At 38.9% G+C, this 21,611-nt stretch overlaps 1 protein-coding gene across 1 annotated transcript; it reads left to right on the top strand.

Moving 5' to 3' along the window:
* Positions 1 to 16,623: 16,623 nt before the first annotated feature.
* Positions 16,624 to 19,288, top strand: MESP2 (mesoderm posterior bHLH transcription factor 2). Its single transcript, XM_074231923.1, has 2 exons — positions 16,624 to 17,493; positions 19,100 to 19,288. The coding sequence occupies exons 1-2, from the start codon at positions 16,624 to 16,626 to the stop codon at positions 19,286 to 19,288; spliced, it is 1,059 nt and encodes a 352-aa protein (XP_074088024.1).
* Positions 19,289 to 21,611: the final 2,323 nt, after the last annotated feature.

The following is a 21,611-nucleotide window of genomic DNA, read 5'->3' as shown; positions in this document are numbered from 1 at the left end:
TTTATTTATCTGTAAACATGTGTCTCCCAGTAAACCCTAGAAGGGCAGGGACTACTTCACTTTTTTTGTCTTTGTATTCTCAGCACCTAACCACATAGTAGGTGCTTACTACTTAAATCAATACTTGCTGGTTGATTGATGGATTGATTGATTGATATCAGCTTTAAGAAGGTGACAAACAGAGAAATCCAACGTGAAGAAGGAAAACAACTGGTGGAAGTAGGTAAGAAAGAGTGAGCAAAGGTCAGATTTGCGATCCCTACAAGCTCCAGATTTCAATTATGAAATGTGAGATAGAGAAAAAGGGAATTGGCTCTGAAGAACCCACATTGCTCAATTTTAGGTGTGAGCATTTACACCTAATGGAAATGGGGACTGGCTACTAATCAGGCCTGATTTATTGTTCTGTTGATTGTCTAGACTTAAGAAACTAATGGAGAAAATATGAATAATGAAGATTAAACTTAAATGTGTATCCTATAGTACATTTGCGATGGGGGTAGGGGCACAGAACTAGTTAACTAGTTGTTAAGCATTTACTAGCAAGCCTCTATGTATACTTAGGTTTAATATATTAATTTTTCAAAGACCTGACATTTTCTCATTGTGGGCCCAAATCTTAATCGGCTGTTTGGGAAACTGGGTTTTGGGGAAAATATTCTATCAGTTGCAACCAGATAACACAGTGGATAGAGTTGTTGGGCTTGGTGAAAGAAAAATCCCGAGTTCAAATCCGGCCTTAGATATTTAAAAGTTGTGAGATCCTGAAAAAGTCATTTATAATAAACTTTTCCTTTGTTTCTCTAACTGCAAAATGAGGATAGAAATAGTTGTTATGAGAATCAATAGAAACAATATTTGTAAAGTGCTTAGCACAGAGCCTAATTGGTGTTATTCAGTCATTTCTGTGGAATCTGATTGTAGGTTTCTAAGCACTGTGCAAAGTCTTACTACACCTATTAGGGACTATTGGCACTTTGTATTTTCCACCAGTTTAAGCTACTTGTCCTCAAAGAATGATACATAGATTCCCCTAGGCAGAGCCCTATTAAAAAACTTCTGGTCATTGCTTATACTTCCCTTATGCCTTCCTAAGTCAGGAACCCTGATCCCACAATGAGGCAGCCCAGTGGCACATTAGTAGAGATTAAAAACTAATAATAATGATAATTTCACTTTATATATTATACATTAGAATTTACAAAAGTAAATTAAAATTCATGTAAATGTAGATAAAATTTATAATGTAATTTAAACTTAATTATAATTAATTTAATCATTAAAATTTCCAAAAGAGTTTTTCTCACAACCCTTGTATTAGTCATGGATGACAAACACAGTGAGGAGAGAGGCCATGCTTTGTGGGTTCTTGTAAGTGTATGTCAGTACATCTGAATTCACTGGTGTGAGAAATGTCTTGGTATGAAAACTCCCTTCCCCTGATTCAGATGCGTACGTTATCTGAAATAAGGTGTCATAGAGAGAGGCTTGAGAAATTAAATAACCTGCCTGGGATTGCACAGTTAATATACTGGGAACAAACTGGAACCCAAGTCTTTGTACCTCCAGTGGCAGCTCTTTATACACAACACCATAGTTTCTTAGTTAAATATTATTACAGATTAGATTTTACAGATGAGAAAATTGAATCTTAGGGATTGACTTACAGAGCTCTTTTTTTGTCAACTCCTGAGTAAGCAAGAATAAACTATTAACCCAGAGCTCTTCCGAAGTCAAATATTAACAGAAATGATAGAAAAAAGACTAGATCTTTGTATAGGAAAACAAGAATCCTAGGAAAAAAAAAAGAAACTAAAGTTCCAACCTCATCTCACCTGCAGCATTCCTTATGATGGGTGATTATCTAGTCTCTGCTAGAACCTTTTCAATTCTGGGTACCTCGTCCTACCTGATGAGTCTGTTCCCCTAATGAACTAAATGAGAAGGCATAATTCAGGTTTCTAAGAATTGGTTTGAGATTTCTGCTCTTTGAACCTAGTGGGAAAGGAAGTGGTAGCCCATTGCTAAGCTGGTATTTTATTAGTTGGGCAGCTTGTATCCTATAGCTGGCCTCTCCTTCTCCAAGACACTGGTTCTTCCAGAGGTGGAAAGCAGTGGTCCTCTAAAACAACTAAGTCTAGTTATGACTTTACTTCTAAGCACACCACAGACATTATGAGAGTTTCTTTGTTAGCAAGCTTGTCCCAGAACATGGCCAGTCATTATATTAGAATACTGAGACTGGTTGTTTGGTTCTCAGTACTAGATTTAGAGTCCAAAGACCTAAGTTCAAATTCTGTCTCAGTTACATACTAATCATGTGTTAAGAACCCCTGAACCTCAGTCAGTCAGTCAATTAAAACTCTATACTAGGCAGATATATACTATATACTATATATACTAGGCAGCTAGGTGGAGCAGTGGATAGAGCACTGGCCTTGGAGTCAGGACTGGAGTTCAAATTCAGCCTAAGACATTTACTAGCTGTGTGACCTTGGATGAGTCACTTAATCCTGATTGTCTTGCATCCAGGGCCATCGCCAGTCATCCTGATTCACATCTGCTCACTGGACCCAGACAGCTGTGGAGGAGAAAGTAGGTTGGTGACTTAGCACAGCCCACCCCCCCTCAAATCCAATTCATGTGCTTGTCATGGCATCACCTCCCTGATTTCCTGGTCTTCTTTGAGAATGAAGGACAAATATCATCATCATCATCACCAGGCTCTATGCTAAATACTAGGGAGCTAAAGAAAGGCATAAAGATAGTCCCTGCTCTCAAGGAGCTCAATATAAGGGCGGAAACAGCATGAAATCAACTATGTCCAAACAAAATACATACATACATTTGAACATATATATACAAATAGAGATATCTATAATTGATATTTATATCTACATATGATAAATTGTAAGCCATCAACAGAGGAAAGGCAATACAATTAAGGAGGACTAGAAAAAGCTTCCTATAGAAAGTGAGATTTTTTTAGCTAATACTAACAGCCAAGGAAACTAGGAGGCAATAACAAGGAAAGAGAGATTTCCAGGCATGAGGAATAGCCAGGGAAAAGGCATATAATCTGAAGATAGTATCCAAAATTGCTATTCTAGGAATAGCAAAGAGTCCAAGGTCACTCTATTGAAGAGTACATGATAGGGGCAGTATAAAGTGTAAAATGACTTAAAGGTGGAGGTTGGATTAAGGATTATGAAGGACTTGGAATATAAAATAGATTCTAGATTTGATTCTAGATGTTATTGTTCATCCTTCATTTTCAAAGAGAACCAATGATGTCATGAGGGTGATGACTTGACTTGCAAGTGAATTGGATTTAAGTGAGGCAAAGTTCCACAAAGTTGTCGGCCTCATTCTCTCATCCAGTAGCAAGATAAAGAGCAAAATGACTATGATGGCCTGGGATGCAGCAGATGACTTTGATATCTTTGATGTCTAACCAAGCTTTAACGCAATGCCTGCTTTAGCCACTTTGATGACTGCTAGAAGAAATTGTTCTCATTCTGCTGGAGGAAAGTCTTCATAGGATTGGGTAGACATTCCCCTAATTCACTAATGCATCTAAGGCTTGTCAATTCTCCTCAACCTGGTTTAGTTCTTCTGCTGGGATGGCTTTACTGGGATATGGTCACTGCCCATACTACTGCTTCTTGGAGTTACATATGAGAGTCAGATGAGAAGTGGACACCAGAGATGAATGAACAACTCTGAAAAGAACTGGGCAAGTCCTCACACCAGAAGTGCTAGTTCTCTCTAAACACCTCATACAGAAGTAATATGGAATCACTGGAATGTGACATAGCCACACCTGTACTCTAGAAAGATTACTTTGACAGCTGAGTGAAGGATGAACTGGAGTAGAGAAAGACTTATTTCACACAATCATGGGATATGAAAGTTGGAACAGATCTCAGAAGTTATCCAGTCCAAGCATCCCTTATACAACATCCTTAGACAAGTGATCATCAGCTTCTTCTAGAAGCCATCTAGTGAGAGGCAATTCATGGTATGCTTGAGGTGACCTTTTTCACTTTGTACATCTCTAATAGTTGGAAATGTTTCCATATAACAAGCCTAAATCAACATCTCTTCATCTTCTATCCATTGCTCCTAGTTCCGCCCTTTGGGGCCAAATAGAACAAATCTGACCTGTTTTCTATATGACAGCCCTTCAAAAAAAGTCAATAAGTCCAGGCAACAAGCACTTGCCTCACTTAAACATTTTCTTCTTTGTCCCTAATTCCTTCTATTAACTCTTCATATAGCACATTCTCTAGTTCTTTTCAATCTCTTCATCACCCACTTCTAGTTGTACTCCAACTTGTCTCTCTCCTTCCTAAAATAATGGCATCCAAAATTGAACATGGCACTCTAGATAAGGTTGGATGAGTGCAGAATATAGAAAAATAATCATCTTCCCATCCTGAACATTGTGTCCCTGTTAATGTAACCTAAGAGACCATTGATTTTTAAAAAATACCATATTATGCAGTTCACTTGTAATCCACTAAAACTCTCAGATTTTTTTCAGCTGAACTTCTGTTTAACCATACTTCTCCATTATGTACTTGTGAAGTTGATTTTGTTTAACCCCAATACAGATTTATAGTCATGCTCATTAAATCTTATCAATTCTGACTTTCCATTATAATCTGTTAAATTTATTTTGAATTCCCCCAAATATGTTAGATAGTCCTTACAGGTTCATGTAATCTTTAGATTTGACAAGCATACCTTCTATGACAAATTTTAAAAAATGTTGAAGAGGACAAAGTCTTGGAGAATTCCATTAGATACATCCCCCCAAGTTGAATATTGAGCTATTGATGATTATTTAATTGAGTCATTTAACCAGTTCTGAACTCTCTTATCTAACCTATATATCTTTATCTTATCTACAAGGATTTCACAAGGGAATTTGTCAAATGTGTTGTGGAAACCAAAGCATTTTTTATCTTTAGAATTACCCTATCTTATCAGCCTCCTGATCCTGTCAGAAAAGGAAATGAGGTTAGCTAATTTTCCCCTATTCGAATGAAACCATTCTAGTCTCTTTAGAATCACGACTTCCTCTTCTTGATATTCAGTAACTATCCTTTTAATGCTATTGTGATAGACCAAAAATATCTTTCTTTTGGGGGACCTAGCTTATTTTGTGTCAGGCTACCTTACTTCTAGACATTCCTACTTCTCTGTGTCTTTGTTCTGCTTTTTTTTTTTTTGGTATAATGGTAGACTATCACATATAACAACACTGGTTGTTGTGGTGTCATATACATGAAAAATAATGGGGACCTTCTTCTGTAGGGCCAGAGTATGCTTAGATACATGTTATTTAGAGCCATCTTCTCCATTGGCTGTGCAATAGGAAAAGTTGATCTTTAAAAAAACCTAACAGCAACTCAGATGGTTTTTTGCTGCATTCAAATCTGAGACCAAAGGACTTCTTCATTCATATCATTCAGTAAGGGAGGGCATGAGAGTAAACTATTTTCCTCCCCACCATCAGGTCATGTTCAGAAATAGGTTTGGGGCTTTTTTATTTGCTTTTGCTTTTCCATTTTAGGTTCAGGGTGTGGAGGATGAGTCAGAGTCATCCTAGAGTTCAGGATTCAAGGTTGGCTTAAAGCCTAGAAGCGATGCCCTAAGTAACAAGAGTCCAAGACATAAACCTAACAAGTCAGCAGAAGCTGGGCCAGCTTTGGACTTGAACTTGGTAGAACTAAAGTTGTGTAAGAACTTTGTATGATTATATTTAGTAGTAGAGCTACATTGTATGAACTAAACTGTGAATCTAATAATTTCCTCCTCATCCAGACATACATGTCTGGTGGTATAAGACTTAAAGTGGCAATAAGAGACTATGCTCCCTAGATCTTAGAGTGATATGTTTGTATGATTTTCTTTTTGTAATATTTGAAGTAAATTCCTTTCTAAAGGTTAATTCAATGTTAAGTGGATAAATAGAATTGTGATGCCAGTTATTTGTCCATTAAAAATCAGAGAAGGGACAGCTAGGTGGTGAAGTGGATAGAGCACCTGCCCTGGAGTCAGGAATACCTGAGTTCAAATCAGGCCTAAGACACTTAATAATTGCCTAGTTATGTGAACTTGGGCAAGTCATTTAACCCCATTGCCTTAAATTAAAAAAAAATTTAAAAATTTTTTAAAAATCAGAGAAACACAATTGATAAGGACTCAAGCCAAAGTTGGAGGAAAGCCCCAAGTCCCCAGATCCAGGGGGCAGCTAGGTGGCACAGTGGATAGAACACCAGCCCTGGAGTCAGGAGGACCAAAGTCTCTAGGTCCCTCAGGTCCCTTACTGAAGAACTTTGGGGGTGAGGGCAGGGGACTAAAATGCAACAGGACTTTTCCAGAAAGTCCTGAGTCAACCATGTCACACTAGAAACTTCTAGAAATTTCTATACATCAAGCTTATACAAACAGGGATAGGCCAGCCATTTTCTAGCATCACCTTGCCTGTGACATTAGAAATAAGAAAACAAAAAAAAGTTTGAGTAAGAATAGGGCCCTTCCTTACAGAGCTCTAATTAAGGTCAGATCAAAATTTTACAGGTTGCCAAAGTTAAAGATTAATATATGATTAAAGAACTTGGTTTGTTAGGGTTGGTATGCTGTTTTTGGTTTTAATCTTTTTATTGCTCCTGCCTCCATTTGTTTCCTAAGTATTTCCTAAAGTCTTTCCTAGTTCAAGTTAAAATGCCCCATAATAAAGGTTCATTGCTTTAAACAAGTGCTGACCTAACCCCTTTGTGGCTTATTTTTTTTTTTTTTTTAGGTTTTTGCAAAGCAAATGGGGTTAAGTGGCTTGCCCAAGGCCACACAGCTAGGTAATTATTAAGTGTCTGAGACCGGATTTGAACCCAGGTACTCCTGACTCCAGGGCCAGTGTTTTATCCACTGCCCCACCTAGCCACCCCTGTGGCTTATTCTTTAAATCCTTAAACTATTGCAACAGACCAGGTCAAATAGATCCTAGAATTTTGGCAGAAATCATTGATAGGTTCACTGGCCTATATATATAGTATGTAGAATTTGCTCTCCTTTCTTTTTTCAAAAACTGGCTTAGAATTTGCCTTTGTCCCCATTCTGTTGCACATTTTCTATTCTGACAGGGGCCCTGTAATCATACCTACTGGTTATTTCTAGTCCTAGGATGTTGAACTCCCAGAGAAGACAGTTGTATGGTGTATGAGACTATCCCCCTCCTTTATCTTAGAGTCACATTCCCTACTAATCATTTTCACTCTTAAGTTCATAATTGAAAAATCATTTATCTTAGAGCAGAAAAATAAAAGCAAAATAAAAAAATCAATAATGCATCTTTTGCTATTATCATTATCATTTTACCCCTTCCTTGATTTTCCTTTTGTCCAGTTTAAAGCTTTAAAAAAAATGCCACTTTTTAATATGTAAATGAAGGAGTTAAATTAGATCATCTCCAGTTTCTCTCCTCCCCCTAGATCCTATGATCTGAATACTCTATCTTTTTCTTAGCTAGGAAGAAAATCCCTTTCTAAAAAGCCTAGAATTGGTTTTCATACATATTTGAAACCCACACAGATATTGTGACTCAAATAATATCAAGTTCAACTTTCTTTTTTTTAAAGAAACTGAGACCCAGAGAGGTGAAAGCCCTCCCCCTCACAAAAAAAGCCATAATTTAGAAAAAGCCTAAAGGGATCATACTTCTGACCTCCCAGAATAAGTTTGACTAATAGTGGATTCAAATTCTTTCTTTCTAATTCATAAAAACTCTTTACTATCCTTCTTCCTACTGCTCTGTGATTGGTCCTACTCTTGGACCAATTTGGTCAGTTTTGATAATAATGATATTTGCACTATGTAACTCACAGGGCCACTTTGATTATCAAATTGGAGCAAGTATGCAAAATATTTGACAAAGCTATCAATACCAACTATTGTTTTATTATAACCAATGTACTACTGACTACCTAAAGGAAGCTCTCACTAGTTGTAGGCTATATATCTATTTGATTGATGGTAGATTCTCAATAAGTAAGCACCTAAGGTGGTTGTGAGGATCAAGTGATAGAATAAAAAATAAGGCAAAGGGCTTAGGTCAGTGCCTGATACTGGGAGGCATTTACAAGATTGTTCTCTTTTCCTTCTCTATACCTTTTCATTAAATACAAAGGGATAGACTTCAAGACCATATCATCAAGTATTTATCCTATAGAGTCCCATTCAGAAAAATATTGTCCCAAATGAGGAAAGCCAATAGAGAAGGGGATAGAGTCATTCTTTTACTACCAAGTATTAATCAAAGATGTGCTCTACTTATACTAGATCATTCTCTTTTAGGAAAAGTAGATATAGGGGTGACTAGGTGGTGCAGTGGATAGAGCACCGGCCCTGGAGTCAGGAGTACCTGAGTTCAAAGCCCGCCTTAGACACTTAATAATTACTTAGCTGTGTGGCCTTGGGCAAGCCACTTAACCCCATTGCCTAAAAAAAAAAAAAAAGTAGATATATGGTTTGGTAATTGATGTCATCATCTCACTGAGTGAGGGGTGAGAAGGAAGAGTATCAAGAAGGAAGGAAGAGTATCTTATCCATTCTTTTGAAATCTGCCCTTGATGATAAAGTTTGACAATTTATCTCTCTGTACCTTAAAAAACTATAATGTTCACATAGTAAGATGATGCTATGAATGACTTAGCTATACTACATCAATACAATGATCCAAGGCCACTCTGAAGGACTTAGAATGAAAAATGCTATCCAACCCCACAGAGAGCTGATGTTGTCTTAATACAGATTGAAGGGAACTTTTTTTTAACTTTATTTTTCTCAAGGGTTTTTTTGACTATGTTTTCTTTCACAACATGACCAAAATGGAAATGTTTTGCATGACTACACATGTATAACCTATATTGAATTGCTTGTCTTCTCAATGACAGGAAGGAAGAAGGAAAGGAGAGAATTTAGAACTCAAAGTTTTGAAAACAAATATTAAAAGTTGCTTTTATATGTAACTGGGAAAAAATAAAATTCTAAAAAAAAAACCCCACCCAAAAAACCCATCTGTATTGCTCAATTCCTAAAACAGAGACCAGAGACTCCTGGGGAGATACTTCTTTGTTCAACAAGAACTAGCAGAAAAACTGAATTGCAGTTTCATAGAAAAAGAGCTTAGATCACTAATTTGTATCATATAACATAACAAATTTCAAATGGCTTCAAGATATATGTATATATCTGTACATATCTATGAAGATATACCATGAAAAAAATGAAAAAATGGAAGATCATATTTTTCAAAGCTATAGGTAGGGGAATTAGTCATTGAATCAATAATATTATAAAAGACAAACTAGTCAACTTTAGGCATACAAAAATTACAAAATCTTTTGCAATAACTAAATCAGTGCAGAAAGAAGGAAAAATTTTTTGAACTGCAAAAAAAATTAATATAAAACTAAAAGACTCAGATGGATCTGTGCTCTCACCAATATTGGTATCTCCTCCAAAGATGCAAATAATAATCCATCTGGGTGATTCTTGCCATTATCCTCTCATAAATTCCTCCCCGGGGGGAATGCACCCTATGAGCAAGGGATCTTCTTCAAATTCTCATGACAATGCATGGGTCCTAATAGAAAATCCAGTCTTTCTGTTGATTATCCAAAGTAGTGTGATAACTATCTTTGAAAAAAAGCTGATATAATAATAATCAGTATAGTTAACAAATTTATATAGCATGTTAAGGGTCTCAAAGAGCTTTACAAAAAATTATCTAATTTTATCCTCACAACAGCCCTGTGAAGTAGGCACTATTAGGGAGGATAAGGGATTTGTCCAGGGTCACATATCTGATAAGTATCTGAGGCAAAATTCAAACTCATTGATCCACAAATGAACAATAATTATTTGAAAAAGTGTTCAAAATGATAAAAAGAGAACTATCAATTAAAACATTATGAGACATTATCATATAAAATTGCCTGATATATTATGTAAAAATTGAAGAATAATGTCGAAGGATCTGTGGGAAAATAGACATGCTAATTCATTGCTATCAGAGCTAGAAAATTGGTCCTACCATTTTGTAAAGAAATTTGAATTATGCAAAGAATGTTACAAAATTGTCCTAACCTTTAATCCCTTTGATCCCACTAATGGGTCTATGATCCAAGGAGATTACTGATTCCAAGAAAAGACTTATCTGTACAAAATGGCTAAAACAACATTTTTTGTAAGAGCCAAAAGTTAGAAACAATTTATGTTCCTCCACATTGGAGGAACATAACAAATTGTGTTACATGAATGTAAATCCTACAAGGAAGTATTCAAGGAAATATAGAAACAATAAGAACAGTAACAGCAATGACAATGATGATAATAATGATAGGAATTGTACTTGTGATTTCATTGATAAAGGCAATTTCTAATTATGGAAATTTCTTTTATTTTTGCAAGTTGGCACCTTAGAGCCTTAAAGAGTTGTTTAGATCCCTGAAAGTTTAAATGACATCCCCAAGATTACAAAGCCTATATATGTCAATGATAAGATCCAAACCCAGTCTTCCCAGTTCTGAGACTTGTTCTCTTTCCATTATGCCTCCAGAAATAAATATTAATATTTTTACAGCACTTGAAGAGTTTTTTTACTTGAAGAGTTTTAAAATACTTTACATATATTGAATTGAATACATATTGAAGATGAAATATTTCAGATAGATATTATAAGTTCCATTTTACAGATGAGGAAACTGAGGTTGAGAGTCTTCCCCAGGGTCACAGAGTTAGTGTCTAAATAGGGAGTCTTCCCAACTCCAAGTTCAGTACTCTAGCTACCTTTCAGCAATAAGAGAAATAAGAGCAGACTTGTGTGAAGTGATTTTTTTTTTTTGGTAAGGCATTGGGGTTAAGTGGCTTGCCCAAGGCCACACAACTAGGTAATTATTAATTATATAATTATACTGGATTTGAACTCAGGTACTCCTGACTCCCGGGCTAGTGCTCTATCCACTGTGCCATCTAGCTGCCCCTGAAGTGATTCTTAGTGAAAAGAGCTTCTTAGTCAAAGGAGCAACATGCACTAAGACCTATGTAAATGAAGACAATGCAAATGTCAACTACATTGAACAATATTGGTACTGACTGATAAAAATTAAAGAGCACAATAATACTCCATCAAATTCATATATCACGATTTGTTCAGCCATTCCTCAACTGATGGGCATCCCCTAAATCTCCAGTGTTTTGCCAAGACAAAAAGAGCTGCTATAAATATTTTTGTACATGTGGATCTTTTTCCCTTTTTTATAATCTCCCTGGCATACAGATCTAGTAATGGTTTTGCTGATTCAAAGGGTAGGCATATTTTTGTGGTTCTTTGAGCTCCAAAATGTGCTCTAGAATGACTGGATCAGGGGGCAGAGCCAAGATGGTAGCAGAAGAGCCTCTCTTAGGTGCTCTCTCCAAAATATTTCAAAAACCTTAAAATTATGACTCTAACTAAATTATAAAGAGACAGAAAGATACAGTGAGGCAATTCTCCAGCCCAAGGTAACCTGGAAAATAGTGTGAAGACTCTGTTCCATGGAGTTGGAGGGGAAGCACTGAATAGAACGAGGGAAAATGCAGCCTCTCAGGAACAGCTCAAGGGCCCAGGGAATGCTGGCTCCCAGAAGCAGAAGCAGTTTCCTGACCTGTCACCCCAGGGAACACCAAGCTCAACTTGGAAGATCAGCAGGGAGACCTCTCTCAGAATGAACACGAAGCCCAGGCCCTCAGCACAGCCATGGCACTCAGAGCAGCCCAGATCCCAGGAAACAGAAGCAGTCCTGTAGAGCCACCCAGAAGGAGCCACCTGCAGTTGCTCCCTGAGCACTCAACCAACGGAAGTGGGGGGGGGGGAGATTGCCAAGGACTGTCGTCTGTCCCTGGAACAGGACTCTGGGGCTTTGACCACATTCAGACCCTGGTTGCAGTCTAGACCCCCCATAGAGCAGGAGCAGCGACCCCCCCCCCACAGCCCCAGGGCAGAGGTGTGCATTTGTGGTCATTCAAGAGACCAGGAAAGCAGTCAGAGCCTCACACACTGAGGTCCTTGGGGGGAGGTGTCCCAATAATACTCAAGCTCAGGAAGCACCCCAAAACCAGAGCACAGGCTGGGGAAATGAGTAAACAGAAAAAAAAAAAAAAAGGAACCTGACCACAGACAATTACTTTGGTCCCATGGAAGACCAAACCACACAATCAGAAGATGAGAAAGTCCAAGCTTCTGCATCAAGAAATATAGAAGTTGGGTTCAGGCTATGATAGAGCTCAAAAAAGATTTTGAAAATCAAATAAGGGAGATAGAACAAAAATTGGGAAAAGAAATGAGAGAGATGCAGGAAAAACATGAAAACAAAGTCAGCAACTTGACTAAGGAGATGCAAAAAAAAAATGCTGAAGAAAATAAAATGTTAAAAACCAGCTTAGGTGAAATGGATAAAACAGTTCAAAAAGTTATTGAGAAGAATGCTTTAAAAAACAGAATTGATGAGATGGAAAAGGAGATAAGAAAGCTCTCTGAGGAAAACAAATCCTTCAGATGTAGAATGGAGCTAAAGGAAGCTAATGACTTTGTGATAATAAATAATTAATAATAATTAATTAATAAAAATTAGAAGAAAATGTGAAATATTTCATTGAAAAAAATAATTCATCTGGAAAACAGATCCAGGAAAGATAATTTAAAATTTATTGGGCTTGGGGGGTAGCTAGGTGGTGCAGTGGATAAAGCACCAGCTCTGGAGTCAGGAGTACCTGGGTTCAAATCCAGTCTCAAACACTTAATAATTACCTAGCTGTGTGGCCTTGGGCAAGCCACTTAACCCCATTTGCCTTGCAAAAACCCAAAAAAATTTTATTGGGCTCCCTGAAAGTCACGTTCAGGAAAAGAGCCTTGACCTCATTTTTAAAGAATTTCTACAGGACAATTGCCCTGCTATCCTAGAAGTAGACAGCAAAATAGAAATTGAGAGAATCCACTGATATCCCCCGGAAAGAGATCTAACCCCCCCCCCCAACTTATAGCCAAGTTCCAGAACTCCCAAGTCAGAGAGAAGTTATAGGCAGCCAGAAGGATACAATTCAAATATCGTGGAGCTGCAGTCAGGATCACGCAGGATTTAGCAGCATCCATATCATGGACTTGCCAGAAGGTAAAAGAGCTTGGAAGGCATTTGAGAATCAATTACCCAGAACAACTGAACATTCTCTTCCAGGGGGAAAGATGGACTTTCAATGAAACAGGGGAGTTTCAAATGTTCCTGCTGAAATGACCAAAGCTGAACAGAAGGTTTTATCTTCGAGTACAGTGAAACATAGGGTGGACAAGAAGGGTAAATTATGAGGGACTTAATGATAATGAACTGTGTGTATTCCTGTATGAAAGATGATACTGATAATACTCATATAACCCTTTTCATTTAATAGAGCAAGTAAAAGGAGCTTTTAAAGATGAGGCACAGAAGAGAGCTGAATTTGAAGATATAATATATTGTAGAAAGATTGGATCAGATCACAACTCTAAACATTAGTGTGCTATTTTTCCCACATTCTCTCCAACATTGATCATTTTTCTTTTTTGTCATTTTAGTCAATCTGATAGGTATGAAATGCTTCCTCAGAGTTGTTTTAATTTGCATTTCTCTAATCAATAATGATTTAGAGCACTTTTATTTGACCATAGATAGCTTTAATTTCTTCATCTGAAAACTGTCTGGTCATGTCCTTTGATCATTTATCAATTGGGGAACGACTTGTATTCTTATAAATTTGACTCAGTTCTCTATATATTTTAGAAATAGTCCTTTATGAGCTAGTCAGACTTCAGAAAAGTCTGAAAAGACTGAACTGATGCTGAGTGAAGTGAACAGAACCAGGAGAACATTGTACACAGTAATAACAACATCATGAAATGATCAGCTATAATAGACTTAACTCTTCTCAACAGTACAATGATCAAAGACATTTATTTTTGCAAGGCAATGGGGTGAAGTGGCTTGCCCAAGGCCACATAGCTAGGTAATTATTAAGTGTTTGAGACCGGATTTGAACCCAGGTACTCCTGACCCCAGCGCCAGTGCTTTATCCACTGCGCCACCTAGCCACCCCGATGGAAGATATTTCTAAAGAACTTGTGATGGAAAATGCCATCCACATCCAGAGAAAGAACTATGGAATCTGAATGCAGTTTTCAGTTTTTTTTAATTTGTTTTATGCTTTATATTTTTTCTCCCTTCTGTTCTGTTTCTTCTTCTTTCACTACATGACTAATTTGAAAATATGTTTAACATAGTTATACTTGTATAACCTTTATCAGATTACTTGCCATTAAGGGGAGAGTGAAGGGGAAAGGAGGGAGAGAGAAAAATATAGAACTCAAAATTTTAAAAAATTACCTTTGTATGTAGTTGTAAAAATAAATAGCTAAATTTATATTTTAAAAAATCAACAAACTACAACAAACTACAGACTGCCAGTCTGGATCACTCCTTGTTGCTTTACGTAAGTGCTTTGGAAGAATGTGCTTCGTGGGTAGTTAATGAATTGAGTTCATCAAAAAAGAATAAAATAAAAGTGTAAACCTCTTGATGCAGCCCATTCTACTAAAGGACCATTCTATGTAATATGCTAGGTAATAGCATTATTTAAACCCAAACTGCCTCCTGTAACTTCATCCTACTAATCCTAGCTCTGCTCTCACATATAAAAATCCCTTTTCTGCATGATAATCCCCATATATTTGAAAACTATTGTCATGTGTCTCCTCCACTCCCTATCTTTCAATTTCTGTTTTCTTTACCCTGTGACATGAGTCCTAACATCCATTTCACCCACTTTGGAACATAGTCTTCCTGTAAGATGTGGTGCCCAGAACTGAATGAACCCAACACTCCAAAGATTGAATGACTTCTATTTTTGAGTTATTTCCTGAGATCTTTAAGTATACTTTCAGGAATTTCTAGAGGGGATACCTGGGAGGATACCAGGCTCTTAAACTTCACAGTAGTGTCCTTCCCTCCTTTTCCATCCCCTCTGCAACAATTGTGGTTCATACCTTCTTTGACTCATGTTCAAAGTATTACAATAGCCTCCTGGCTGGTCTTCCTTGCCTCCACAGATTCCCACCTGCAATCCATCCTGTGCAAATTGACAGATTAAGCTTCCTTCTTTGATCATGGAATCCCAGAGAATTATAGGAATTTAATGTTAATCATAGGACATAGAGTGAATGTCAGAAATCCTCAAATCTGACTGTTTCCTCTTTGAAGAAGAGGAAATGGAGAAGTGACTTTCCAGGTCACACGATGAGTTAGTGATATAACGCAATAGAAAAATCAAGTGTCCTAATATTTTGGAGAGCATTGCCACCCACCCCACTGTGATCAAAAGTTTTCAATGATTTTCTACTACTATTTGGGGCAGCAAGGTGGCACAGTGACTAGAGAAAGGATTTAAAGTCAGGAATAACTGAATTCAAATGTGGCCTCAAATATTTAGCTGGGTAACCTTGGGCAAGTCATAATTTGTTCAGCCTGTTTGCCTCATAGCAAACCATTCTGGCATATCTGTCAAGAAAACCCCAAATGGAGTCATGAAGAGTTAGACATAACTGAAAAATGACTGAACAAGACCTTATTCCAGTCCTTTACCCTAGGCATCTCATAGAGCTTTCCCATTCCTCTGCAGTGCATACAAAAATCTAATTCCTCTTTCTCAAACCAATCAACATTTATTAAGCACTACTCTATGCTAGGCACTGTGTTGGGGCTATAGCTCATGGGAGTCATACCTTAGACATAGAAGTGGAAACTAAGGCAAATTATCTAGACCCATGTCATACCTTGGCTACCATTCCTTAGCAAATCAGAAAGTGTGAGTATAAAGGGAACCTAAGGCTCCTTACTCTAAACTCTGTAACTCGTCACTCTGTGCCTCAGTTTCTCCAACTATAAGTGGAATGGGCTCAGGCCTGTAGCACAAAGCCAAGTGTAAGGGCACAGTGCCACTTAATCAATCAATGCCAAGAGATGATGGGAGAAAGAATAAGTCATTTTATTATCTAGGTAATCATCATTCCAGTAGCTGAGTCCCTGACCTGGAGCCTTTGCCTTCACCCCTTCCTGGATAGACAATGGACCACGATGTTTCCCAAGTCTGGGGCCCTTGATCAAAGTAGCTCCTTCCCAGGGCAACTTGCTAAAGGCAGTTCTGAGTTGTCTTGGATTGGGGGGGAGAATGGAAATAGTGGGGTGTCTTGGAGGGGGGTAGGGAAAATGGTGAGAATGTTAACAGCTGCCGTTCAGATGTGAATTGTCCTTTCCACACTTTCCTTGCTCTATGGAGGTTCAATTAAAGCAGAGAAGGAGTCAGAATCCACACCTCTGCAAATGGGCTCCCTTTCCCAGAGCCCCCCTGCCCCATTCTTTCCCTGGGCTCTGTGGGTTTTGACACCTCTCTGCTACATGACGGGGGTCATCTCACACCTTGGTCTCAGGATAAAAACCCCAGCCTTCCTAGCTTGCTCCCCAGTCTCTCTCTCTCTGGAGGTGCCCCACAACCATGGCTAACTCTCCTCACCACCAGTTCCCCAGGCAGGAGGATTGGCTGCTACCAGAGGACTGGGGCTGGGGGTGGGAGAGCCACTCGGACTCAACTTCCCCCACCTCGTCCTCTGATTCCTATGGCTCATCCCCATCCTATGGACACTCCAGCACCACTGAAAGCCTCCCCCAAGCTCGAGGCTGCCACCCTCAAGAGCCCCCTACTTCTGTCTCTTTCCAAAGGAACAGGAGGGAACGAGGTGGCCCAGCCAATGGGCAGAGGAGGAGTGCCAGTGAACGGGAGAAATTGAGGATGCGCAACCTGTCTCGGGCCTTGCACGATTTGCGGCACTATCTTCCACCCTCAGTGGCACCTGTTGGACAGAGTCTGACTAAGATCGAGACCCTGCGACTGGCTATCCGATACATTGGTCACCTGTCAGCCCTTCTGGGACTCAGTGAAGAGAGTCTAAGGCGTCGGAGGAGGGAGGGGGCAACGCAGAGCTGTCCAATCTGTCCCGACAGACTGGGCTGCTGTCCAGACCAGACCCAGAGCCTCAGTCCAGTCTCCCAAGCGCCCAGGGACTGCTCTCCCCAGCTCCCTGAAGCCTGGGGGTCCCCACTTTCCTGCCCATTAATTCTACCCCAGCCCAAGCAGTGTGGGGAGCAGAACCTCAGTGGCATGTCTTGGGGTTCACATTCTTGCTGCCTGGGACCACCCATAAGGTCTGACTTGCCTGGAGGAAGACATCAAGCTGCGGAATTTGGGAATCCTCCCCTTGCCTGCCCTGGGACACAGACCCCACCCAAGTTACACTGGGAAAAAGTCACTGAACCTGCTTCCTTGGCAATATCTCCACATTCCTCTGAGTTGACCACTCTATATCAGGTATAATGTTTGTTCCTCTTTCCCTGAGAAATTCAAACCATTTATTTGAGACAGTTTCCAAAGGCTCATATTTGGAACTAGGGAAGAGAATGTTTGGGGCTGGAGTGTCTTCTAAGCTAATCTTCATAGAATAAGGTAATGTCAGAACCAGAAGAGACTTTAGATAGGATCTATCCCACCCCCATTGTTTTTTTATTATTCCCATTTCTACTGGAAGGTACTCATTAACCTTCAATGCTCTTTTGGCAATGCCAATTTAACCAGAAACCTAGGACCAATAAAAACCCTTAGTCTGTGCTGATGGTCACACTAAAGTTTCTAGTCTTAGTCCCTGGTTTAATTGCCCCTTCATTCAATCCAATATGTATCAAGGACCTACTCTGTATATAGCCATGTTACAAAGATTGCAATGGGCAAAAGGCATTAGGGTTATTCTTCCAATGGCAGTGTTTTCTCCAGTGATATTTCTCCTAGCCAGATTTCGTCATCCAAATGCTCCATTATTCTCTTCTCTCAGGAAGACTAGTGGGACAGATTGAAGGATAGGAAGACTTGGTGTTGGGGAGGTCAGGTGCTCTTTTGGTAAATGGCCCAGTGGCATACGAGATCTCTTATATTTTGGGGAATGCTGTTCTTGATCTTCTGATGGAAGAAGTAAAACATACTGGCAGAGTAAGTATAGTGTGCCTATGGAGAAAAAAGCCCTGGGTTCAAATTCCAAATCTCCTCCTTATTACTTCTGAGATTTTGTAAGTTACTTTATTTCTCCAGATCTTAGTTTCTTTCCTTATTTGTAAAAAAAAAAAAAAAAAAATAGGATTAGAGTAGGTGATATCTAAAGTTCTTATCTCTAAATCTTATGATTCTCTCAGTTTGACTTTCCAGAGGTTCCCTATCATTGCTTAAAAACCAACCAGATACTTCTACATTCCACCAACCAGATATAGGAAAGCAAAGAAACATTCAGTTTCCCCCCATGTTTCTCAGGATTTTTTTGTTTTTTTTTAAATTTTATTTATTTAAGGCAATGGAGTTAAGTGGCTTTCTCAAGGTAACATAGCTAGGCAATTATTAAGTGTCTGAGGACATATTTGAACTCAGGTCCTCCTGACTCCAGGGTCAGTGCTCTATCCACCGTGCCACCTAGCTGTCCCCTTGTTTCTCAGTTTTTTTTGTGAAGAGTGAGTTCATGTACCTTGCTGGAAATCCCATGCCCAAACAGAGGCCTTGTGACAGACAGATAAAGGAACCCTAAGTTAACTTTGGTTCCCATAAGAACAAATATTTTTGGAGGGGGAAAAAAGTATGCCTCTTTAATTCTCTATTATTCCATTTATGAGTTAACAAGTTCTCTCTGTTCTCCACTTCATTAGGGTGCTTCCGGGAAATACTAGCTCATTTGTTCAGAGGCAGATGACCAGGATTACCTGGAAACTGTAGTGATAGGGGATCAGGAATCTTTAGTCTGGAAAAGAGAATCCTAAGAAGGGTACGGGAGTCATCTTCCAGTATTTGAAGGGCCACAAGAACCACAAAAATCTAGAAAACCAAAGCTTGGTCAGGTATTTGTGTATTAATAAACTATTTGTCTCTCTTCTGGTCCTAGGTCATCTCCACTTCTCCAGAACCCAGTTTGCCAGCTATCATGGGACCTTACCAGTCACAGTCCATGGTTCAGAGATGTCAGTCAGAGCTGCCAACACAGTGGGAATGCTGGGGCTATAGTGGCCTGGCTTCTGTACAGGGGACAGATCCTTCATTCCTGTTCAGAGAGGATAGGTCCCCTGAGTGCTGAGGTTCTAGGCTCGGGGCCTCTGAGCTTGGATAAGAAGAGCTGGTATTTCTCAGTTAATTGTCCAGATGTTGTCTATGTCTTAATTCATCTCCAGGACATTCAAAAATTAAATCTATTTTATCTACTACTTTTCTGAGTTGTTGTTTATATTCTTTAGATACTATAGAATAATACTTTGAAAGCATCCCCTTACAGGTTTGTAGATTCAGATTCAAAAGGGATGTTGGAGACCATTCAGATTCAAAAAGGGCATTGGAGACCTTCATTTTACAGATGAGCAAAAGGAGGGGCAGTGACTTACTCGAGGTGATAACAAGTGATTTAGGGAAGCAGAGTTGAAATTAGAAACCAGATCACAAGACTCCAAATCCAGTCTTGTTGGATTGCTAATGAGGCAATTAGTGGTATAATGGTTAGGGTCTGGGCCTAGGTCTAGAGTCAGGAAAACCTGAGTTTGAATTTTATTTCACACATTCACTAGCAGTGTGACCTTAAGCAAGTCACTTAACCTCTGGTTATCTCAGTCTCTTCACTTGTAAAATGAGGGTTAAAAAAAGCATCGACTTCCCAGGGATTTTGTGAGGATCATGAAATAATATTTGTAAATCTCTTACCTCAGTGTCTAGTACATGGTAGGCACTATATAATTGCTTGTTCCTTTTCCAAAAAAACTCTAATCACACAGTATCTGATGATGATAAGTTTGATCAGGCTTTCAAATGTTATTGTAGATTGCTAAGGATGCCCAACATTTCTGTGTTTAGAAGGAAAGAAAGGAGGGAGAGAAGCAGAAAGGCAGGAAAGAAGGCAGGCAGGCAGGCAGGCAGGCAGGCAGGAAGGAAGGAAGGAAGGAAGGAAGGAAGGAAGGAAGGAAGGAAGGAAGGAAAGAAGGAGGGAGGGGAGGAGGGAGGGGAGGAAGGGAGAAAGGAAGGGCGGAGGGGAGGAAGGGAGGAAGAGAGGAAGAGAGGAAGGGAGGAAGGAAGAACAATAAAAGAGGTCCACAAAACAAGATTATGTTATATTACTCACTGTAAGCAAATATATCCTTATGAATGAAAGCAGCCACATGACCACAGCAGTCAAGGTTGGAACATATAAACTCATTCTACCTATTCTCACTCTTTTTTCTTCTATTTCCATGGCTTCTGAAATGGGTGATAAGATAACCCTTGAAATCTATATTTCTATTGGTTCATTGTGTCCCAGCTTCCCATTGATTTCACTGTTCAGGGAATATCAGGGAATTTGGGGTGTAACACAAAGTAGAGATAAATGACAGTTTGTCACCCCCTAGTTGTTGGACACTTTTTCTCTTTGTGTTATATGTTTGTTTACTGAAGTAACAAAAAAAAAAGGAATTAAAATGTAATATTTCAAAGTTATGAGTTTTAAGAAATGAATAAATATCACAAGCATAGTTCTGTCCATTTTTTTTCACCTATAGATAGAATGAACATGACTATGAACATTAAAAAAGAATAAGGAATGTAAATTTATGATTTCCATGTTGGATGGCTGCCTAGGAGCCCATCTTAGAGAGAACCCTGATTACAAGTGCCATTTTAACAACCAGTTTACCGAACTCAATATAAAATTAGGCTTCAGTTCTGATGAACCAGGCTATCTTCCCCAAAATCTATTAATGTGATTCCTGATGCTTTCTTCTGTCCCTTCCCTATTTCTCTGCCCACACAACCTGGGCTTTACAGCACCAATTTAGGTGCTGACAGAATCTATCTGCTTACTCAATTGGGGAGGATGGTTGACCTACTTGGCTATTTCCAAAAATTTAGTCCCAGAGCAGTCTGGTTTTGGAGAGTTATTGTTGTTTTGTGAGAATGTCTTCGCTCTAGACATCTGCCACTGAAAGGGAGCTCTCACAGTAATTTATTGTAGGTTCTTTCCTCCAGCATGGTTTAATGGAAAGAATACTGGGTTTGGAGTAAGATTTGGGTTTGAATCACGGTTCTGCCTACTTAACTTTGGGTAAGTCACTTAACCTTCAGCCTCAGTTTCCTCATCTGAAAAATGAAGGCATTAGACTAAGATATTAGAGAATTATAGACTATATTAGTCTCTCCTTTCTTCATTTCTCTGCTCCAGAAACAGGGTTTCATGGCAAGAGTTTAGATGCTATAAGAATCTGATGATTTCATGGGGGAAGATTGTTGAACTACTTGGCTATACCACGGGTCTGGATACAGAGTAATCAGACTTCAGAGAAGTTTTCTGGGGGTATATCATAGATGAGTTAAAGGGGACCTCATAGACCAAATCCCTTATTTTACAGATGAGGTTAAAGAGTTTAAAAGACTTGCACAAG

Source organism: Macrotis lagotis, chromosome 4 (assembly GCF_037893015.1).
Source record: "Macrotis lagotis isolate mMagLag1 chromosome 4, bilby.v1.9.chrom.fasta, whole genome shotgun sequence".
Classification (NCBI taxonomy): Eukaryota; Metazoa; Chordata; class Mammalia; order Peramelemorphia; family Peramelidae; genus Macrotis; species Macrotis lagotis.
This window is presented reverse-complemented; position numbering and strand designations above follow the sequence as displayed.